General features: G+C 32.1%; 4 protein-coding genes across 12 annotated transcripts; 2 read left to right on the top strand and 2 right to left on the bottom strand.

Moving 5' to 3' along the window:
* Nucleotides 1-17: 17 nt before the first annotated feature.
* LOC124946729 (ionotropic receptor 93a-like) lies at nucleotides 18-6,490 on the bottom strand. 5 transcript variants are annotated; one of them, XR_007100167.1, is made up of 16 exons: nucleotides 5,663-6,489; nucleotides 5,303-5,479; nucleotides 5,146-5,241; nucleotides 4,870-5,019; nucleotides 4,552-4,769; nucleotides 4,173-4,337; nucleotides 3,917-4,084; nucleotides 3,608-3,841; nucleotides 3,356-3,538; nucleotides 2,795-3,025; nucleotides 2,457-2,604; nucleotides 1,834-2,185; nucleotides 1,637-1,768; nucleotides 1,397-1,557; nucleotides 845-1,320; nucleotides 18-278 (listed from the first exon to the last, which is right to left on the bottom strand). XR_007100167.1 is itself a non-coding variant. In XM_047487884.1 (16 exons), the coding sequence occupies exons 1-16, from the start codon at nucleotides 5,817-5,819 to the stop codon at nucleotides 1,223-1,225; spliced, it is 2,574 nt and encodes an 857-aa protein (XP_047343840.1). In that variant the 5' UTR covers nucleotides 5,820-6,490; the 3' UTR covers nucleotides 18-1,222. The 5 variants fall into 5 exon arrangements, 4 of the variants coding, with proteins under 4 accessions (XP_047343840.1, XP_047343841.1, XP_047343838.1 ...); XM_047487884.1 differs by having other exon boundaries at nucleotides 18-1,320; nucleotides 2,795-2,869; nucleotides 2,966-3,025; nucleotides 5,663-6,490; XM_047487885.1 differs by having other exon boundaries at nucleotides 18-1,320; nucleotides 5,303-5,489.
* A 222-nt stretch (nucleotides 6,491-6,712) lies between these two features.
* On the top strand, nucleotides 6,713-10,639 carry LOC124946734 (docking protein 3). 2 transcript variants are annotated; one of them, XM_047487893.1, is made up of 4 exons: nucleotides 6,713-7,525; nucleotides 7,841-8,014; nucleotides 8,095-9,537; nucleotides 9,807-10,639. In XM_047487893.1, the coding sequence occupies exons 1-4, from the start codon at nucleotides 7,454-7,456 to the stop codon at nucleotides 9,825-9,827; spliced, it is 1,710 nt and encodes a 569-aa protein (XP_047343849.1). In that variant the 5' UTR covers nucleotides 6,713-7,453; the 3' UTR covers nucleotides 9,828-10,639. The 2 variants fall into 2 exon arrangements, with proteins under 2 accessions (XP_047343849.1, XP_047343850.1); XM_047487894.1 differs by having other exon boundaries at nucleotides 7,524-7,666.
* A 107-nt stretch (nucleotides 10,640-10,746) lies between these two features.
* On the bottom strand, nucleotides 10,747-11,274 carry LOC124946989 (DNL-type zinc finger protein-like). Its single transcript, XM_047488522.1, has one exon. The coding sequence runs from the start codon at nucleotides 11,272-11,274 to the stop codon at nucleotides 10,747-10,749; it is 528 nt and encodes a 175-aa protein (XP_047344478.1).
* Nucleotides 11,275-11,545: 271 nt separating this feature from the next.
* On the top strand, nucleotides 11,546-17,255 carry LOC124946726. Of its 4 annotated transcripts, none has more exons than XM_047487863.1 (7): nucleotides 11,553-11,692; nucleotides 11,784-11,895; nucleotides 11,976-14,600; nucleotides 14,716-14,853; nucleotides 14,925-16,584; nucleotides 16,655-16,826; nucleotides 16,898-17,255. In XM_047487863.1, the coding sequence occupies exons 2-7, from the start codon at nucleotides 11,852-11,854 to the stop codon at nucleotides 17,119-17,121; spliced, it is 4,863 nt and encodes a 1,620-aa protein (XP_047343819.1). In that variant the 5' UTR covers nucleotides 11,553-11,692; nucleotides 11,784-11,851; the 3' UTR covers nucleotides 17,122-17,255. The 4 variants fall into 4 exon arrangements, with proteins under 4 accessions (XP_047343820.1, XP_047343818.1, XP_047343819.1 ...); XM_047487865.1 differs by having other exon boundaries at nucleotides 11,554-11,692; nucleotides 11,784-11,853; XM_047487864.1 differs by lacking the exon at nucleotides 11,784-11,895 and having other exon boundaries at nucleotides 11,546-11,692.
* The last annotated feature ends 719 nt before the right edge of the window (nucleotides 17,256-17,974 follow it).

Raw genomic sequence — 17,974 nt, 5'->3', positions numbered from 1 at the left:
GCGGGCAAGTTGCGTTGAGCTCGTGCGCTCGTTTATTCGACCTCGGCAACGACTCCGGCTCGGCGTTTATTAGGATTAGTCCTAGTCTCGCGCGCTCTACAACAGAACTGGCTCGCAGATGGCTCACGCCGCCAGTTCCGAGCTCGCTGCCGACTACTCCACGATTTTTTCAACGGCAAGGTCATCAGGTGGACAACCCCGCGTCTGCCGTTTCTCCTCGTATCGCCTTCGCACCTACTAAGATTTGACCTTCTCCCTAGCTTCGATAGAAACCCTAACTAAAAAAAACTCCCATTACAAGCTTCGTGTTCTTTTTTCTTTCTTTTTACTGTTTTAATATATTCTTTGCTCATTCTCTTTCGTTCAAAAACTCGAATAGAATACACATGAAGATTGCTTTCACGAAAGGAAACAATATTTCGAGAATTTATAAAAGTTATGAAAAATCGTAAAAGCATCTCGTTCGTTCATTTACACGTTTATGTTTTTCCTTTTACTTTGAAATCTCGCTTGTACTTTATAAACGAATAAGTTTTGCCAGTGAACTTCGATTATCGCTCCTTTGCTATTATATAGGCATTTTTACCAATCAAACATGTCGCATAACTTAGAAACGAAATACTACGATGTTTGAGCTTTTTTATTTACAAATTATTTTTAAATATTGCAAAAGTGCAATATCCTGTTTTGGTGATACCTGACGAATTATAGTTATAAATTTCGTTGATTGCGCATTTAACGTAAGCGGTAGAAAAAACACACCATGCGAAAACCCGGTTTTCGAGAAAGACAGTTAGAAGAGGATATCCACAGCGAATGCATTATGTAATTTCATGACTTTTACCTTGCGCGCACGGCACCACCAAGAATCGTTGCTAAATACATTGAGGATCGACAATGAGGGCCTCTGCGATAATTAACTCGAACTTGCAATGCCCATCACAATATTACGCGCGTACAGGACCTTTTCCGTTTGCCGACCATTTCCGCCGATCCATCCTTGAAATCTTAGGATAATCAACTTAGACTTAAGCAACCTTACTCAAGCCTGGTTTCCGTTTGCCCTTAAAACCATAAAAACCGACAATCCGATATTTCTAAAACTTAATTTCTTAACATTGTTGCAAGTATAATGCTAGTTTATTCTTCGACATTATTATAGTAAAAATGTAAAGATATAACAATTATAACGATCGTGCATAAATGTTCTTCTAAGAAAAATTTAGAATACAAATGGTTGGATAAATTTGCGTTGTTTCGATACTTTTCGTCTGTGCCAATAGAACTCCCAGCAGAGAAAGATGATCGCTAAAACAATTCCTGTAGAAAATAAATTGGTTCTCATTTTGTTATATATTTTTTCATTTAATAATATTGTTAGTGATAGTGATATTACCCATGAAAAGTACAAAAAAGATTCCTTGCATATCAGCAACATTAACCTTACGCTTGTCCACAATTTCATTAGAGTTTGCACCTACCCAGCATTTATCCCTCGTTGGCATCTTTTCGGAAATCCACTTATTTATTAAACCAGATTCATACATACGATACAACCTTAATAGTAAAATAAATTATTTCTATTACAATAAATATTATCGAGATGTTGTTTCTTTAAGAAATCTAACAATCTTACTCGCTATTTATGATCGGCAAGTATGGACTATTGTTGGGAACGATCATCGCAATGGGTTCGTCCATGAACTCTTCTGTACTAAGAGAAAAGTGACAAATTCCACTGGATAACAGATCCTTCCTCATCAAAAACCTATCATTCGAAAATAACTAAATATTAGAATAAAAAAATGTTCATGAATGACCTCAAATATATACCGCAAAGAGCTTCTCCAATCAATGAAGACATGTTTGCCATCTTTCACTCGTCTAATGATATCCGTCTCTTCTGTGTCGTTATGTCTTTCCGAACGAGAAAGGAGCAAACGATATTGTTCATTTTCAGAACTTTGTAAATATTCCTCTAGAAAGCTACCATTCGGAAAACCCCAAGTTAACTTATCCTTATGAGCGAGAAGATTGTCCACTGTTAAAATCGGGTCATCTATTTTCGGAAAGGTCAGGAATGCGATTAAACTTCCAGAGTAAGTTGCTACTAGAACTGTTACGATTAACCACCAGGTACCAACTAGTATGCGAGCACTATCAGATTTAGGCAAGTACATTCCTCCTAAAATCGAAATTGTATGCGTTACTAATTCTTCAAGTTTGCTTTCCGTTGCATTAAAATATGTTTCAAAAATTCATTACAATATCAGAAATTATTACTAATTTATAGTATTAATTATTCCATAAAAATATTAAATAATTATATTCTTAATTACAATGAAAAACATATCGCCGATATAATATAATATGATATGATATGTACTTTTTTCCGATTATAGGAAAATACAAAATTCTTTTTTAAAATGGAAAAAAATAAAAAAAGTATAAAATACCTTGCTGAAGAAGTGCACCATAGACATACCAGACACACTGCCAAGACGAATTCAAACCGGACATCTTCGTACTAGATGGACTGTACTTGTGAACCAGGTATAAGATTGGACCCATTATAATAATGGCTGCGGCCAGACAGGCCCACGTCTAAAAGCGAAGCCATTCAACGTAACATATAACTTACGTACATGCATAAGATACATGTTAAACTTTGCGAATGTAAGTTCAAAGTTTTGTCAGTCAGAAATTCTGACGTTTCAACATTAAGTTTAACTATGTAGCATAATAAAAGCAAATTGGATCGAAGTTAGTTAATGATGAACATATGATCGCATACCTCTTTAGTAAATGGTGAAGTAAAGAGCAAAGCTCTCGACAGTTGCGTTGGTCTTGATGTTAAAAAGCTGTATGTCTGAACGAAGATAGGTATGGTGAAATTAATAGCACTCTTCTCAAAATCACTGACTGTATAGGCGCAAGCAGCAAGTAAAACTTTCTTCGTACGAACCAATTTCAACACTTCTTCCGGCAATTTTCTCGTGGTCGATGTCAGAGTTCCGTGTGGCCTCTACAAATTTTTCTCATAATTTTTATTTCCTATACATTTCATTATAATTTTATAATTCAATTTCAAGTATCGCGGCTAGATTTTACTATACATAGTCAATAATGATACTTACGAATGCCATCTATCAGTAAGAAATTCTTATAGAGCCCCTTATATAGGCAACCCATCTATAAGTACTAAAAAATTTTTCTTGTCTATTATCAGGGGCTTTAAAAAAGTTTCCTGCTGATAGGAATAATATCCACAGACAAATACGATATTCAATATTTGAATGTTTAAATACAAAAAACAACGAATTTATCGCAAATTATCAATACGAAAGAAACGAACCTCTCCAACTTTTAACGCCCTAGTAGAGCCACGTAGGGCTTTCGTGTTATTTGCAATTTTAGGAACAAAAACCACGTATGTGAAATTTAATTTTTTACCCAAATACTTAAGCACGTCAAAGACCAATCCACCATAACTCACTTCACCATTCTTCATCACATTTACCATTTGCCAGGGTGGATTCTAAAAAAATGATTCTTCTTTACGATATTAATGAAGATACATAGATATCTTATAATAAATTCTACTCACATGAAATGTCACTATCGGCAGACTTATACCCCTAAAGCCATATGCAATATGAGGGAATATTACATCGGATAGATTAATACCTTGTCTTGGCCTCCAAGTGCTTGTTTCTATCAAATTAGCGCCTTTCCTCCCGTAAAAAAAATAATTTCCCCAAGTAATAGCTGAAGAAATTTTCCAAAACAAACAGTTCCCGTATTTTTTATTAGATAAATTTGACTTCTCTGAAAATTTCGTCTAAACAATATAAAAGAATATTTCTGTTAATTATAAGATTCATTAACAAACAATTTAGCAATAATAATCGCTCACATTAATACTCTTGAGAATGTGTGAATTTATTTGAGACTTGGTTAATCTAAACATTTCATGTTCCGTATTAGTTATATTCTCGTATAACTCATTGTTGATTTGAGATGAATTTTTCACAGCACTCCCAAAATATCGAACAAAATCATTAACATAATAAAGAAGATCGATCTAAAAAATAAAAATCCTTGTGTTAGTCGAAACTGAATGATCGAAATTATTTTGTTTTTTTTTTAATAATATCTAATTAATCAATTACATTGCAGGTACCATCGGATGTAGTAATATTGTAAATAAGAGCCACGTTTCCACCTTCTGGCAGTAAATCTGCAAGGTATGTTACATTCGTCGAATTCCGATTTCCAGCATCTGTGAGGACGTACAACCATTGACTACCGGGATGAACCATCTTTAATGATTTAGCCTTTTAAAATAGATACGTACATACATATATGTATACACACATACACATAATAGAATAAGCAACAGAATAATAAAAATTAAAAACTCGGATAATCGAAAAAAAAAATACAAAAGAGTAAGGAGGGGAATCTATGTTCATTATATATATACACGTATGAAATAAAGGTACATAATGAAATAAAATTGTTTAAGTAAAATCCACGTGTTGATCTTACAACTTCCATGACGTCTGTGATTGTATCGACAGTGACGATAACAAGGAAACAATTGCCGAGTTGTTGAATGTGAAAACTATTAAGTATATCTTTTATATGTTGTCTCCTGACCCATTCAGAAGCAAAGCGTTTAAAGGAAAAGATCGACCTCGATGCAATGTTCATATTCGATATATCACTCGTTACGGCTTGAACGATGTTATTGATTTTTTCTTTTTCTAAAAAAAGGAACAAAGAAGTCGCTACCTTTTCATATCGTTGACTGGATTGAAAAGCTAAAATTGCATGCTACGACGGATCGAAAATTTCGTTGATCACCAAAAGAGTCATCGTGCAAAATCACAACATTCTTCCAAGATAAAGCGTTTGCAGTACGAAGATCCAAAAACATTTGTGGCAATTCTTCGCCTGGGTTAATCAATGGGATGCTTATACCCTCAAAAATTGAAATACGTGGGCAGCTACGATCTGAAATAATAATTAAATTCAGTTGTTTTTCTATTTTAAAAAAAGAATGATTCAACGTAATTTTTATCGCAACTATTATTATCTCTAAGGATTTATCTATCGTTATTTTTAAAAATCTACATTTACCTGTTATCGCTAGATGTATAACTCCAGACTGCCGTGCTGATTCATGTAAATGCCATGTTTTATTGCATGTTGCAATCGACAAGAGTACCGTGTAATCTGCGAAATCGTAAGAATCAATAAGTGAAAAAACATTTATTAAATTCATATAAAATGTTACCTTCGCGAAAATCAACATTCGTGTCTTGTAATGCGCGTATATCTATATAACCTACGCGTATCTCCTTCTTCACGATTTCATGGATCGAATCTAAGATAATCGTGCGAGCTTTTCGATAATCTTCATCTTTCCCAGAGAAGAATCCTTTGTCAATGACGACAGCTACTTTGAATGATACTGTAATTATCTGTTGTACTTTTTTTATTTTATTATATCTTATATGAAGATAAAATAAGAGAAAAATTAAGATAGATAAAAGATGATTTATATTTAAAAATAATTATAATCAATTATACATGAATAACTATAATATACAATTTAAGTTCAGTGTCAAAAAAAGAGACAGACAGACAGACGTACCCATAGTGGCATTCCTAAGTCTAGAGAAAGGCAGAATGTCTGAGCCATCAGTGTATAACGCACTGGTGATGCTCCACAAAAAGAAGAAAAGGAAGGAAGTCATTACTATCGATGAACCTGATATGCGATCTCGTCGATATATATACGCCTTCGACATATATATACATACTCGTGGATATTAGTGAATAATATAAAAGTCTATTACTTTCTTTGAGTCATTATATCACGATGGCTTTGTCAAAACGTAATCACAATTGGCTTGTATAGCCCCTCCTTCGTGGGCAACGGTCTACTACGAGTCGACGAAAAGGTCGATCATTTAATAAATTATTAAGAAACGATTGAATCTTTCACGGAAATTGGAATGAAATGCATCGTTGACCTAGTTACTGTTAGTGCACCCTACTAAGAGACGCATAGACTTCTAACTTATTCCATAAACGTGTGAAATTGAATAACCGCCTCGATATCGTAATTGCATAGATAAAATTTATAGGCTGTCTTTCGTCCTTCAAAAAGAAACTTTCTTGTTATACAAGGTGTCTCTAAACAAATTCATAAGAATTGCATTATATATATATACGCATACACGCACGTGTGTGTGTTACATCCATAAGAAATAAATAAAAGGTTTAAAATACTTGGTAAACAAAATCAACATAAGAAAGACAAGAAGCTCGAAAGGCAGAATATCTTTTTTCGATGCGTGTACGGTACGACGGTGCACCACTTCCGCACGATGAAGCCGCCCGATAAGAAAGACCACTTCCGTCGACTACATTCTTTACTACTTTCGAACATGCTTCAGAATACCGCCAGAGAGATATATCAAAAAAAAAAAAAAAAAAGTAGTTAGAAAGAAAAAACTATGATACAAGGAAAGCAGAAATGTGTGTAAATAAAAGAAACTGACAAAGTTAACATTTTTGTTCCTCCTTTAACGGTTTCGCATTCGTAATAATTCGATCGTCATCGTTAGTGCACCGAGAACGTGCACAAAGCAGAGAGATAGAGACAGAAAGATAGAAGGAGAGAGAGAGAAAGAGAGAGAGAGAGAGAGAGAAAGAGAAAGAGAGAGAGAGAGAGAGAGAGAGTCTGCTCGACGCTTGGACAACGTTGATTTGGAATGCGATGTGGAGAGATCATGCATGACCCTATATTGCTTGTACACACATACGTTACCGTCATACATCTCATGAAAACGTCGATTGTAGTAGTGTTTCGTTCTTTCCTCTCTCTCTTCTTTCTCTCCCTCTTCCAGTCTTTCCATCCACTCTCCTTATCTCTTTCTCTCTATCTATCTATCTCTCTCTCTCTCTCTCTCTCTCTCTCTCTCTCTCTCTCTCTCTCTCTCTCTCTCTCTCTCTCACTCTCGTGTTGGACGACAGCGAATAAACGCGCGCGCGCTCTCGGGTACGCGGAAAAGCGCTTTCGGATCGCAAATACGGACGTCGGAGTGCGATATCGAAGAAACGAGATCGAAACGTTCTCTCGTGAGATGTCAAGCACCACGCGTCGTTATGATGGGTTGAGTGTCATCCTCAATAGCGAGAGCCTTTACGAGACTGTCAGATTTAGCGAGACAACGACGTGTCTTCGCACGAGGGGCCATCTCCTCACAGTGAGAGGAAAAGAAAAAGCGTGCTGTGCATCGAGTGAAAGTAAGAAAAGCACTCTTTTCCTTCGTGAAAAGCGACACAAAGAACAAAGGATCGCAACGTGGACATACCGTTTTTCCATAATCGATCAAGCCAAGCCACGAGATCGTCAATCGATGTTCAATCGCGAGCAATGGAGCCCGAGATACCTTTGATACAGGGGATTCTTCTTCTACCGCCTCAAGGAGTGCTAGGACAACTCAAGGTTGGTTACTTCTTAGCAATTCTCTGCACGAAGAATTCTTCACCTCGTTCGATGAACTCTTGGATTTATCATCCAATTTGTTGATATATAATAACCTTATATCTGGATATGTATCATTGGAAAAACTATATGCTAGCATTTGTAATTATTTTTTTAAATATTTTTTATAATTAACACTACTTATGTTTTAATAATTAATTTTTCTTATTTCTTCTTGTATGTCATTTATGATATTTTCTTCCTAACGGTATTATTCTACTTCAAAGTAGATAGACAAATAGATGATTTTTAAAGGTAACTCTTGTTACTTTGTAGAAATCGTGGCACAAAAGATTTTGTCAACTCTTCAAGGCAAGTAATTATGGAATTGAACGTCTAGAGATATATGATAATCATGAAGAAGCAATATTGCAATTACATTCTCCTCGTATTGTTACTTTGGAAGCTTGTGTTAAAATTGCACCAAGTAACCATTCGCACGTATTTACTGTAAGTATCGACTTTTAAAAATATACCATCTTTTATTTCTTTTTTACTTTCATATAGTAATGACATTTTCTTATCTTCAGGTGGTTACAAAGTCAGGCGTACATTACTTTGGATGTTGTTCGGTAGCAGATATGTGCCGGTGGATCAGTGCATTCCAATTAGTTGCATTTAAGGATAAGTTATCAAAACAAACAATAGAAGAAAATACAGACTTATACTGTACAAGTGGTGAAGGAGTATTTTCTGTTAAGGTAGTAGAGACAGACGCATCTAAGCGTTGTGGTTTAGAAACAAGAACTTATACCTTGGTAGTTGCTGCTGTTGATATTAAATTGATGGATGGGGATGTAGTCTTATTCACATGGCCTTACAGATATATTAGAAGATATGGATATAGAGATGGAAAGTTCACCTTTGAAGCTGGAAGAAAATGTGAATCTGGAGAAGGCTCTTTTTGTTTGGAGCATGGTAGCCAGCAAGAAATCTTTCGTTGCATGTATTCAAAGATGAAATCTATGAAAAAATTATTAAATGGAGACAATAGCCCGAACATAGAGTGCAATGACACTCAATATCATGCTGCTTTATCTATGGAAGCTGGCTCCAGATCGCCATTGCCTCCTTCTCCAAATAGCTCTGCAAATTTAATAGATATAGATTTTTCTGCTATAACTCCAAATTCTCAAAAACAGTTAAATTCATCTTCTAGTTCAGATTCAACTCCTGTGTCAAGACCTTCTCCACCAATCATCAAACCAAAGCCCGCAAAACCACCACGCAAGAATATATTTACAGGTTTACTAGACAAAAAAAATATCGATGTGGAAACACTTGATTTCTCTAGTTCCAGTGAACAAAAACACTTCAGTAGTACTAATTCACCAGAATCATCACAAAAAAGTGTGAATAGTTCTATACTAGAAGAAGAAAAACATTCCTATGATTTAGTAGAAGTTCGAAATGATGCTTGGAAGACTCATGGTACAGACAACATACATCACACGGAAAGATATAATCCTTCTTTAATTAGGAATAATAAAGATAAAGAAAATAATGAGGATAGCCAATACGAGATGATGATGCCTGTTAACACATCTCAGAATTCATCCAAAAATAAAAGCAATACTAGTGAAGTAATTAGTATTTCTTCATCTATATTTCATACATCTTGTAAAATGTCTGAGACATCTGATTATGATGAACTACAAAATTTTGGCTCAGCATCTAAACTTATTCCAATATCCACGCAAAAAATTTCAACTGTATCTTCAACAACTCAAAATACACATAGTACAACTCAAATTACAGTATCAAATTCTACCGCCGATCCGAATGCGACGTGGTCTAATTATGATATCGTTGAAGATATTTCTACTGTTAGATTAGCAGATGACAGTCATCTTGGATACGCTGTTATTAGAAAAAAAACTCCCTCTGAATCAACTTCCATTAATACGAATATGGGACCAAAGCCTAAAGTTTACAATGATGGTGAATACGCGATTGTATCGAAACCAAAAAGGGTATGAAGCCTCCAAAAATTTTATTCATCCTAATATAAAACATATGAAATAAGTGAATGAATTATTTTAAAGTTGTCACGATTTACATTTTTTAAATATATGAAATAAGAGAAGACATATTATAGTTTGTACAATCATTAAGAAAGCATTCCTTTTTTTAAAAAGAAAACTAAGACGAATATCGAACACAAATTTTTTATATTAATTCATCATTAATATGTCAAGTTAAAATAATTTGTTTACACGAACTATTAATACTGATATTACAGAATTCCTATGATGATTATTAATACGCTAGTCTTCCTGACCATTGTCAACATGTAGGAATTACTTTGAAAGTAAGAATAGATTATTTTAAATATTTGTGTAAGTTGACATATAATGGGTTTCTTTTATTTGTGTAAAGCATGACTGATTCAGACATGGTGCCTTCGATAATGCTATAAAAGAAATAATTATATTTGAAATATATTATAGTACACTCATTCCAATTCTTATGAATTTATATATTAAAATGAGATAACTTTTGGACATGTGCCTTAGTATATTTAGGTTTTAAACTGTCTTTATTACATTTATCACATATAATATTGTACATCCATCTTCAAAAATGTTATTTATGAAACAAAAGGCATTAACTTATTTTTATATGCCTATGTTAAAAAAGATAATCCTCTTCAAAGATCCATAGTTTATATGTATTATCTATATTAAATAAAAATATATTAACGTAGGACAATTTCAATAAACAAAAGATTTAATCGATTTAAGTCTGTGAAGTATGTATACATGAACAAATTTCTCATGTGCCAAGTAAAAATCTGCCATGCTTTGAAATATTTATAAATTTTAGATATAGATTTTAAAAAGATAATACTAAAAATTATTGCAAATAATAATTTGTTAATGTATACACAATCTTAATATAATTATATAAAGGATGATGTTGAGAAGCTGAAAGCATTCTTTAGATCATTATTTCTAAAATATCTTAAGAAGAATATAAATGGATAATATTGTAATATTAATAAAAATTTAGAACATACTTTAAATATATATAAAAAAGTTAGAAATTTATCATGCAACAGAAAATGTACATATAAAATAAATTTATAGTAAAGTCTTAAATTGTTTATATTTTTATTTATATCTATATTTATATTTTTACCTATATCTTTTCTTAAAATTGTCAACTTCCATGTATCCTTATTATTTTGAATCTATTTCATTTTTAGATTCATCAAAGTTTTCTCTTTCTTGTTGAGTGTTTAATTCTTCTTTTGGAAAAGCAAGAAATCCTTCGGAATTATATTGTATCTTACGTACTGTTTCACCTTTTGCTGCTAATATTTTTTCAATATTTGTATGTTTACTTAACTCACTAAACCATCCTAAATTATCAGCTATAAGATGATTATTTTTACAACCATCACAGCGTATTATTACCACACCTTTTTGGTATGCTAACTTCGAAATTATTTTATTATTTTGTGTATTGCATTTCTTACAATTGAAGATTAATTGAAGCTTCGGTTCTATTTTTGCGAGCACTTTCTTATTCTCTTCCTTGCCATTTTCATTGGTTGATTTATTAATATCATCTTCTAAATGATCACATTTCTGGTGCTCCGTATTTATGGAACATGCTTTTAGGGACGCTGGTGCATGATGAAATTTGACAGAACCTTGTACACTAATACATCTTACTAATTGTACCGCTCGTCGTATTGCGAACATGACTTTATTAATTGATATTGTTTTATTAAAAATTATTCATATGCGTATTTAACTTGATATAACAAAAAAATAATGAATAGGTTAATATGATCTCTATCAATCTCCAACATAATCAAATCAAATTATCTCAATTCTTCTGTATGATTTCTGAAGAAATAATCGTCAAATGTAGCAATGATCAAAACATTAGAGTCGAATCTGATTAATATCGATTGCTGTTTCATATCGATTATCGCAATAATCGTTTGTGATATTCACCGCCATCTTGTGGCTTTTAGCAAAGATTTAGAGCAAATGTAAACAACAATTTCAGTTTTAAAGTAACCGAACTATTCTTGTACTCTACATAATTTTTAGAAGTGACGCTAACAGCGACTGTTAATTCTATGATGTATAAAAGATAGAATAAATTTGTTCTGTAAGCTTTCCTAGTTTTAAAAAGTTAATCGTTGTATGATAATGTTTAATAGATATTAAGGAAAAGATAAATAACTTCTCTTAACTGGTAGATAAAAAGAAAATCATTTTGTAAAGGCTTATTTAATCGCAATCGTATGGCTTAGAACATATTGCTCAAATGTATGTGAATTTTGTACAAAGAAGGAATCATTTACTATTTATGTATGATATTACATAGGAACTTTATTAAAAATGTGAATGGTTGTATTTTGTATGAATATGGAATATGATTCTGAATCTAGTTGTGAAGGTCATTTGAGAGATTTAGAAGCAACAGAGGATCCTCTAGAATTGAAAGAACATCAAAAAGGTGATAGAGCATTGCATTTCTCTACAGCCTTGCCCCATCACTCTCTTAAAGATATACCAAAGCAGCCAAATCTGTCACTACATGCAGCCAAGAAGAGTCTTTCTACACAAGTAATGGAATATTACGAAAAATATTCCCATAGTTCTAATTTGGATCAATACTTTTCATTACCCACATCCAATATACCTGCTGAATCTGTTAAGTATTATTACAATGTTTATGAATTAAATTCTAAATTAAATAATAGTAGGCAAGATTGCATTGGAGAAGAATATAATTTACAAGCTTATGTTCCTAGAGAACGACGTAGATGGATAAGACCACCATTAATCGGTCAATCTTCAAGCACAGAAAGTTCTACCCTATATATCCAGCCATTGACAAATTCACAATTTCCATCACCAGATTTAAAACACACCACACCAGAAAGAATTTCTGAAACAAAGAACGAAAGTCAAGAAGTACTAGAAAGTACCGAAAGGAAGATATCTTCACCTACTTCCAGTGTCGCATCTCATAAGCCTTTGGAATGGGATAGTGGTGCGGATGTAGGATATTTCAATTCTTTACCTCATAATAAACATAACAACAAGAAATTAAGCACTATAGAACGTATGGCATTAGCTAGAGGATGTTCTGCAGCTTTGAGATTAGACCCAGAAGGTACTACTGAATCTGGAGTAATTGGAAAAGGCACAACAATGCAGCACAATTCAAAATCATTAAAAGCTCCAAAAGCAAGTTCTACTTTAATAACAGAAAATATCTCAGAATCAGAAAGTGAAATTGAAATCACTCCTATAATGAAAAATATGTTACCAGGCATAATTACAGGTAATGATATAAAATCAAAAGAAAAATGTTCTCCAAAACATTCTAAATTAAAAAGCCTTACAACTCAAAGTCCAAAAGAGAAATATCCAAATATAACTCTATCAAAATCTTCATTTACTTTTAAAATACCTTCTGTAAAGTATTCAACAGAAGGAAAGAATATTATAAATAAAGACAATATACATAATGAACCTTTTTATCCAACTTCTACCTCTCTTTTAAAGAAGAGTACCTCCATGAATACAATAGCTGCACCAACTTCTGAAGATATTTTAAAAAGAAGTCAAAGTGAATTAAATCTGTATGCAAAAGATAAAAACAAGGTAACTTTACCTTTAATTTTTAATTCAACATCTTCTATATCTACAGTTGTAAATAAACCTACTACCTGTGATAAAGTCATACAAACAAGTTTAAATACATTTTCTCAAGAATCAGTTGGTATACAAGTATCTGTTCAAGAAGAAGAAAAGCCACCTTTACCTAGAAGAGGAACTAGTTTGCAAAAATCATTACAGTCCATTTTAAAAAATCCAAAGAATACATACAAAATCCAGAATTCCAGAACAAATACCAATGATCATAAAGATGATCATAAGAATGTTGCTTGTGCTAGAAAAGAAATAAAAAATAAGGCATATTACAGTAGCTCAGATATTTCGCAAAATGAATCAACTCCTTTAACCCCTCAACTTGATGACACAGAAAATATTACTGGAAGAGTTAATAGTTTTGAATATTTTCCTGGTCATATATATGAAAATGTTCTAAATGGAAGTGGCAGTCATGTTTCTTCTGTTGATACAGGAGAATCTAATTCAACTTTTCCTAACACTAGTTCTAGTTTAAGTGAAAAATTGTGGGGTGATTCTGACAGTTTAGTACGAGATTTAGAAAGAAGTGTTAATATACTAAAATCTTTAGTTGATGCCAATAAATGTGACAAACAGGTTAAGAAGCGATTGATACATCATGTCATTAAAAGACTTGTAACAGCCAGGTATGCTGATGATAAAATTGAACATAATTTAGAAGATAATGTACCATGGAATCCAGATGATGCTAGGCAAAAAGTCTATCAAACTGAAATTTTACACGCTTTAACAAAAAAGCATAGTACTACTGATTCATCTGATAATTGGAAAACAAGTACAAAAAATTGTTCTATACCAAAGTCTATGAAAAATGGTCAAGAGATAATAACGCGGGAAACTTTAGCAACTAGTAACAGTGATAAATTTGATGGAAATACAGACAGAACAGAAATGGATGGAAGAAAAGCAAGAATTGGTTTAAGAACTGATAACTGTCAGCAAAGTAGTAATATTCCAACAGAAGCAGATAGGAGTGAAAGTTCTGAATGTTTTGTTCCACAACAAAACCAGAAAGGCAATAAGATAAAGAATACATTTTGCTTGAAAGAGAAATGTAAAATATTGCAACGGAATGAAACAACTTCTACACATAGTACTCCATCTGATCACAATAGAATGTTGTTAAATGCTGTTATAAGTAGAAAAACTTCGACTATATCTAGTAAAAGTACTGAAAATAACACAAATTGGAGATTCCCAACTACATTATCTGAACGACAATTTGAATTAAAACGATGTCGAAATTCCAATACAGGAGATTTAAGATTAGTCAGTTATGCTGAAATGGAAAAAAGAAATCAAATTGTCTGGATAACAAATGAAATTAATCATCTTTGTAATTTAAAAAAGTATGTTTTTTAATATTTTATACTTATTAAGAGTTATATGTATAGATAATTAATCATGAGACAGTAAAAGAAAGTACAAATTAAAGATACTAAGAAAAATATTGGAATGTTTTAGATTATTGGAACAACCACGAAGACTGGAAAGATCAAAAAGTTCGCCAAGAAAATCAAAATCTGCATCATCTAAAACGAAACCAGTACATATAATGACGCATATGGAAGAAAAATCTGTTGATACTGATTCTGTATATAGGTAAGTAAAGGAGCTATAAATTAACATATAAACATATAATATTATATTAAAATACATTTATATATTTTAAGGAATGCATCAAATTCAAGAGAAAATTCTATTGAAGAGCAATGGTCTTCTCATTGTAATTTAGCAACTTGTCACTCTACTGACACTGATTATAGTAATAATATACAACGCACAAAAAAACGAAATAGTTCATCACAAACAGCTACCGAAGCAATTGATGCCCATTCCAAAACAGGAGGAGAAATTATAACTACATCAAAAGCACGAAATACAATTAAGTTAGTTAATATAGGTGTGCAGACACTCCACGAGGAAGTATCCACGATTACTTCTTGCATACAAAATGGAACCACACATTTTACTAAATGTTTCATCCATAAAAATTTAATACACTCACCAAATAAATGCAAGTATGTTAATCAAGATGAGAAAGATATTTCACAAGCTATGTCAAATGCGTGTTCATGTTCACAAGGCCAGTCTCAAAATTCATCAATAAAAAATAAATGCCGTCAGATTTCTACAAATTCTGATTTTACAAAAGAAAATAGTGAGACAGATGCAGAATCGACAAGATTGTCTTACACAAATAGTAATAGGATAACTTCTTCCCAACAAATCCACTGTTATATGGATAAGAGCAAGAATCAATTAAAACAAAAAGAAACTAAAAATCAAATAAATGCTTCTAAATCAAAGTATACGTGTAATTGTCAGTCTACATTTAAGGCTTATTGTAACAATAGTAAATGTGGCATAAATAACATAAATAAGAAGACAGTATATCAGAATACATTACCTGAAACATGTCGAATACACGCAAAACAAATACCTACAATGGAAATTATTGGTACTGCTCCTTTTTGTGAGTTATGTCATGAAAGGACTTATAGTGCATATAGAAATTCTTGCATTTGTCAAAAACAAGAAAAAACCAGTGAAGGTACTTCCGCAAAAATAAATGGATGTACATGTACAAACGAAGTAATTGATGAAATACAAACTAATATATTTACAATAAGATCTGATCGAAGCTGTCTTCAAGATAGACTCGTTGACTGTAATAACCAACAGATAGCTGATTGTAATAACCAACAGAAAATTGTAAATTTATGTGGATGCTCGAATGATTATTCTTGCGAGAATAAGCAAGAAAGTGAGATTTATATGCCAAATGCATCACACGAAACTTGCTCAAATTTAAAGGCTGAATATAACAGAAGATATCATTCTGAGAACTGCTCAAAAGCAGAGCGGCATCAAATACATACTCGACCTTATTGTCTAGTTAATACAGAAGAAAATGAAACTTCTCTGCAACCAAAAGTACAAACTAGAATAAAATGCAACTGCAGTAAGAATTGTTCTTGTCCTAATAAAGTTAAAGAAGGTGACAACAACAATCATAGAACGAAGTATAATACAGAATCAAATGATATAAATAGATCTAATGCCAATGATTCCAATAAAAATTGTAAATGCTGTCGTACATGCGGCAAGGTATATGAAAACATCAGAAAATGTAATTGCCGTCAAACATATCCAAAGTCAGTGGCATATGAAATTTCATTTACCAAGGAGAATAGTCAAAAAAATATTAGCACGATAAAAAAGATGCCATTATCTAATACGATCAATGATGCAGTAAAATCGGATAAGTGTACCTGTACCAGTAAAAAGCAAAAAGAAAATGATCAAAATGATAAGAAGGCGACTCTTCAGGTGTATTTTTCGACTTTTGAATTTTTGTCTATAATTAATTCAATATTTAAACTACATTTTATTCTTTTAGGATTATTTATCAAAGAACAAACCAGAGTTTATAAATAATGCTGAAACGCGTAGACAGTACGTGTCCGAGATTGCGCACCTTCGACAGCTAAGAAAAGAAAAACGTATCCAATTGCTTGCTATGGCCAGTACATCGAATTCGATTTTATTGTCCAAATCATTTAAACCAACAGGTAATTTTTTAAATATTATTTTCAATGACAATATTTTATGATTTGCTAATAGATGGTTATTTTATATTCAGTAAATGTACAAAAAAGGATTACCGACGAAGAAATAAAAGAACGATTACGTAAACGTTACCGTAGACTGAACGAGGTACGAGTTAAGCGGCGACAGCAAGAAAAGCAAGAAGAAACGCGCCGCAATAAACTCATGGCCAAAATTTTTTGTAAAAAATTACAGCAGAAAGTTTTGAGGGGCCAAGTGGATCTATCTCAAAGTGTCAGTGTAATATCCAATTTATAACATTAAGATCTCACCGACGTTACTCTTTTTGATTAAATAATTCTTAGATAAATAATATTTATAGTTTTATGTCGAATGAAAAAGAGCACAGTATTTAAAATTTTTCTTCGAAATATATTTAATGATATTGCTTATATCTTTTGACCGTATAATATTCGATTTTTTTAAATAATTAATTCAATACATTTATACCCAATATTATTTTTAATTTTTCATCAATATTATTTTATAATTTATTTATTAGATTGAACAATTTATGAATATCATATTAGAGCGATTTATGAATTAATATCATAATATCATAATTAATAACTTACAGATATATATTTTATGAATGTTTCACCTCAATCACTCGCACTTACGCGTACATACTTTGCGTCTTTCGCGTAAATGGTAAAATTTTACGAAAGATTTATTAATTTATGACATTCTAATTGTATGGATACAATATAAATGTTAAAATGTTGTAGAAAGAAGTATTGGTTAAGTATTTATACGAGATTAAATTGTTCTTGTCTTGCCAAGATATTTTCGTACATACACCAAGTATGGTTAGTATATTTCATTGAATAGATGGACCTGCTTAATTTAGTCATTTAACAATCAAATTTTTTGATCGCGTTAGAAAAAAAAAACATGATTCTGGTCACAATGAATCGTCGACCATAAAAATTTGAAACGCTTATGACGATAGAAATAGTTAGTACCTGAAATGAAGTACAGAAAAAATTTATTAGATGTAAGTTATAAGGAAATTTATTTGCAGTTCTAGACTGCATTTTAATGTCTTGTCTTTTTGTACGATTTTTAATGTACCTATGTCTAAAGAATAAAGAAAAAAAACACATTATCT

Source organism: Vespa velutina, chromosome 2, assembly GCF_912470025.1.
Source record: "Vespa velutina chromosome 2, iVesVel2.1, whole genome shotgun sequence".
NCBI classification, from domain to species: Eukaryota; Metazoa; Arthropoda; class Insecta; order Hymenoptera; family Vespidae; genus Vespa; species Vespa velutina.
The sequence above is the reverse complement of the archived record's forward strand: the minus strand, read 5'-3'. Positions and strand labels throughout refer to the sequence as shown.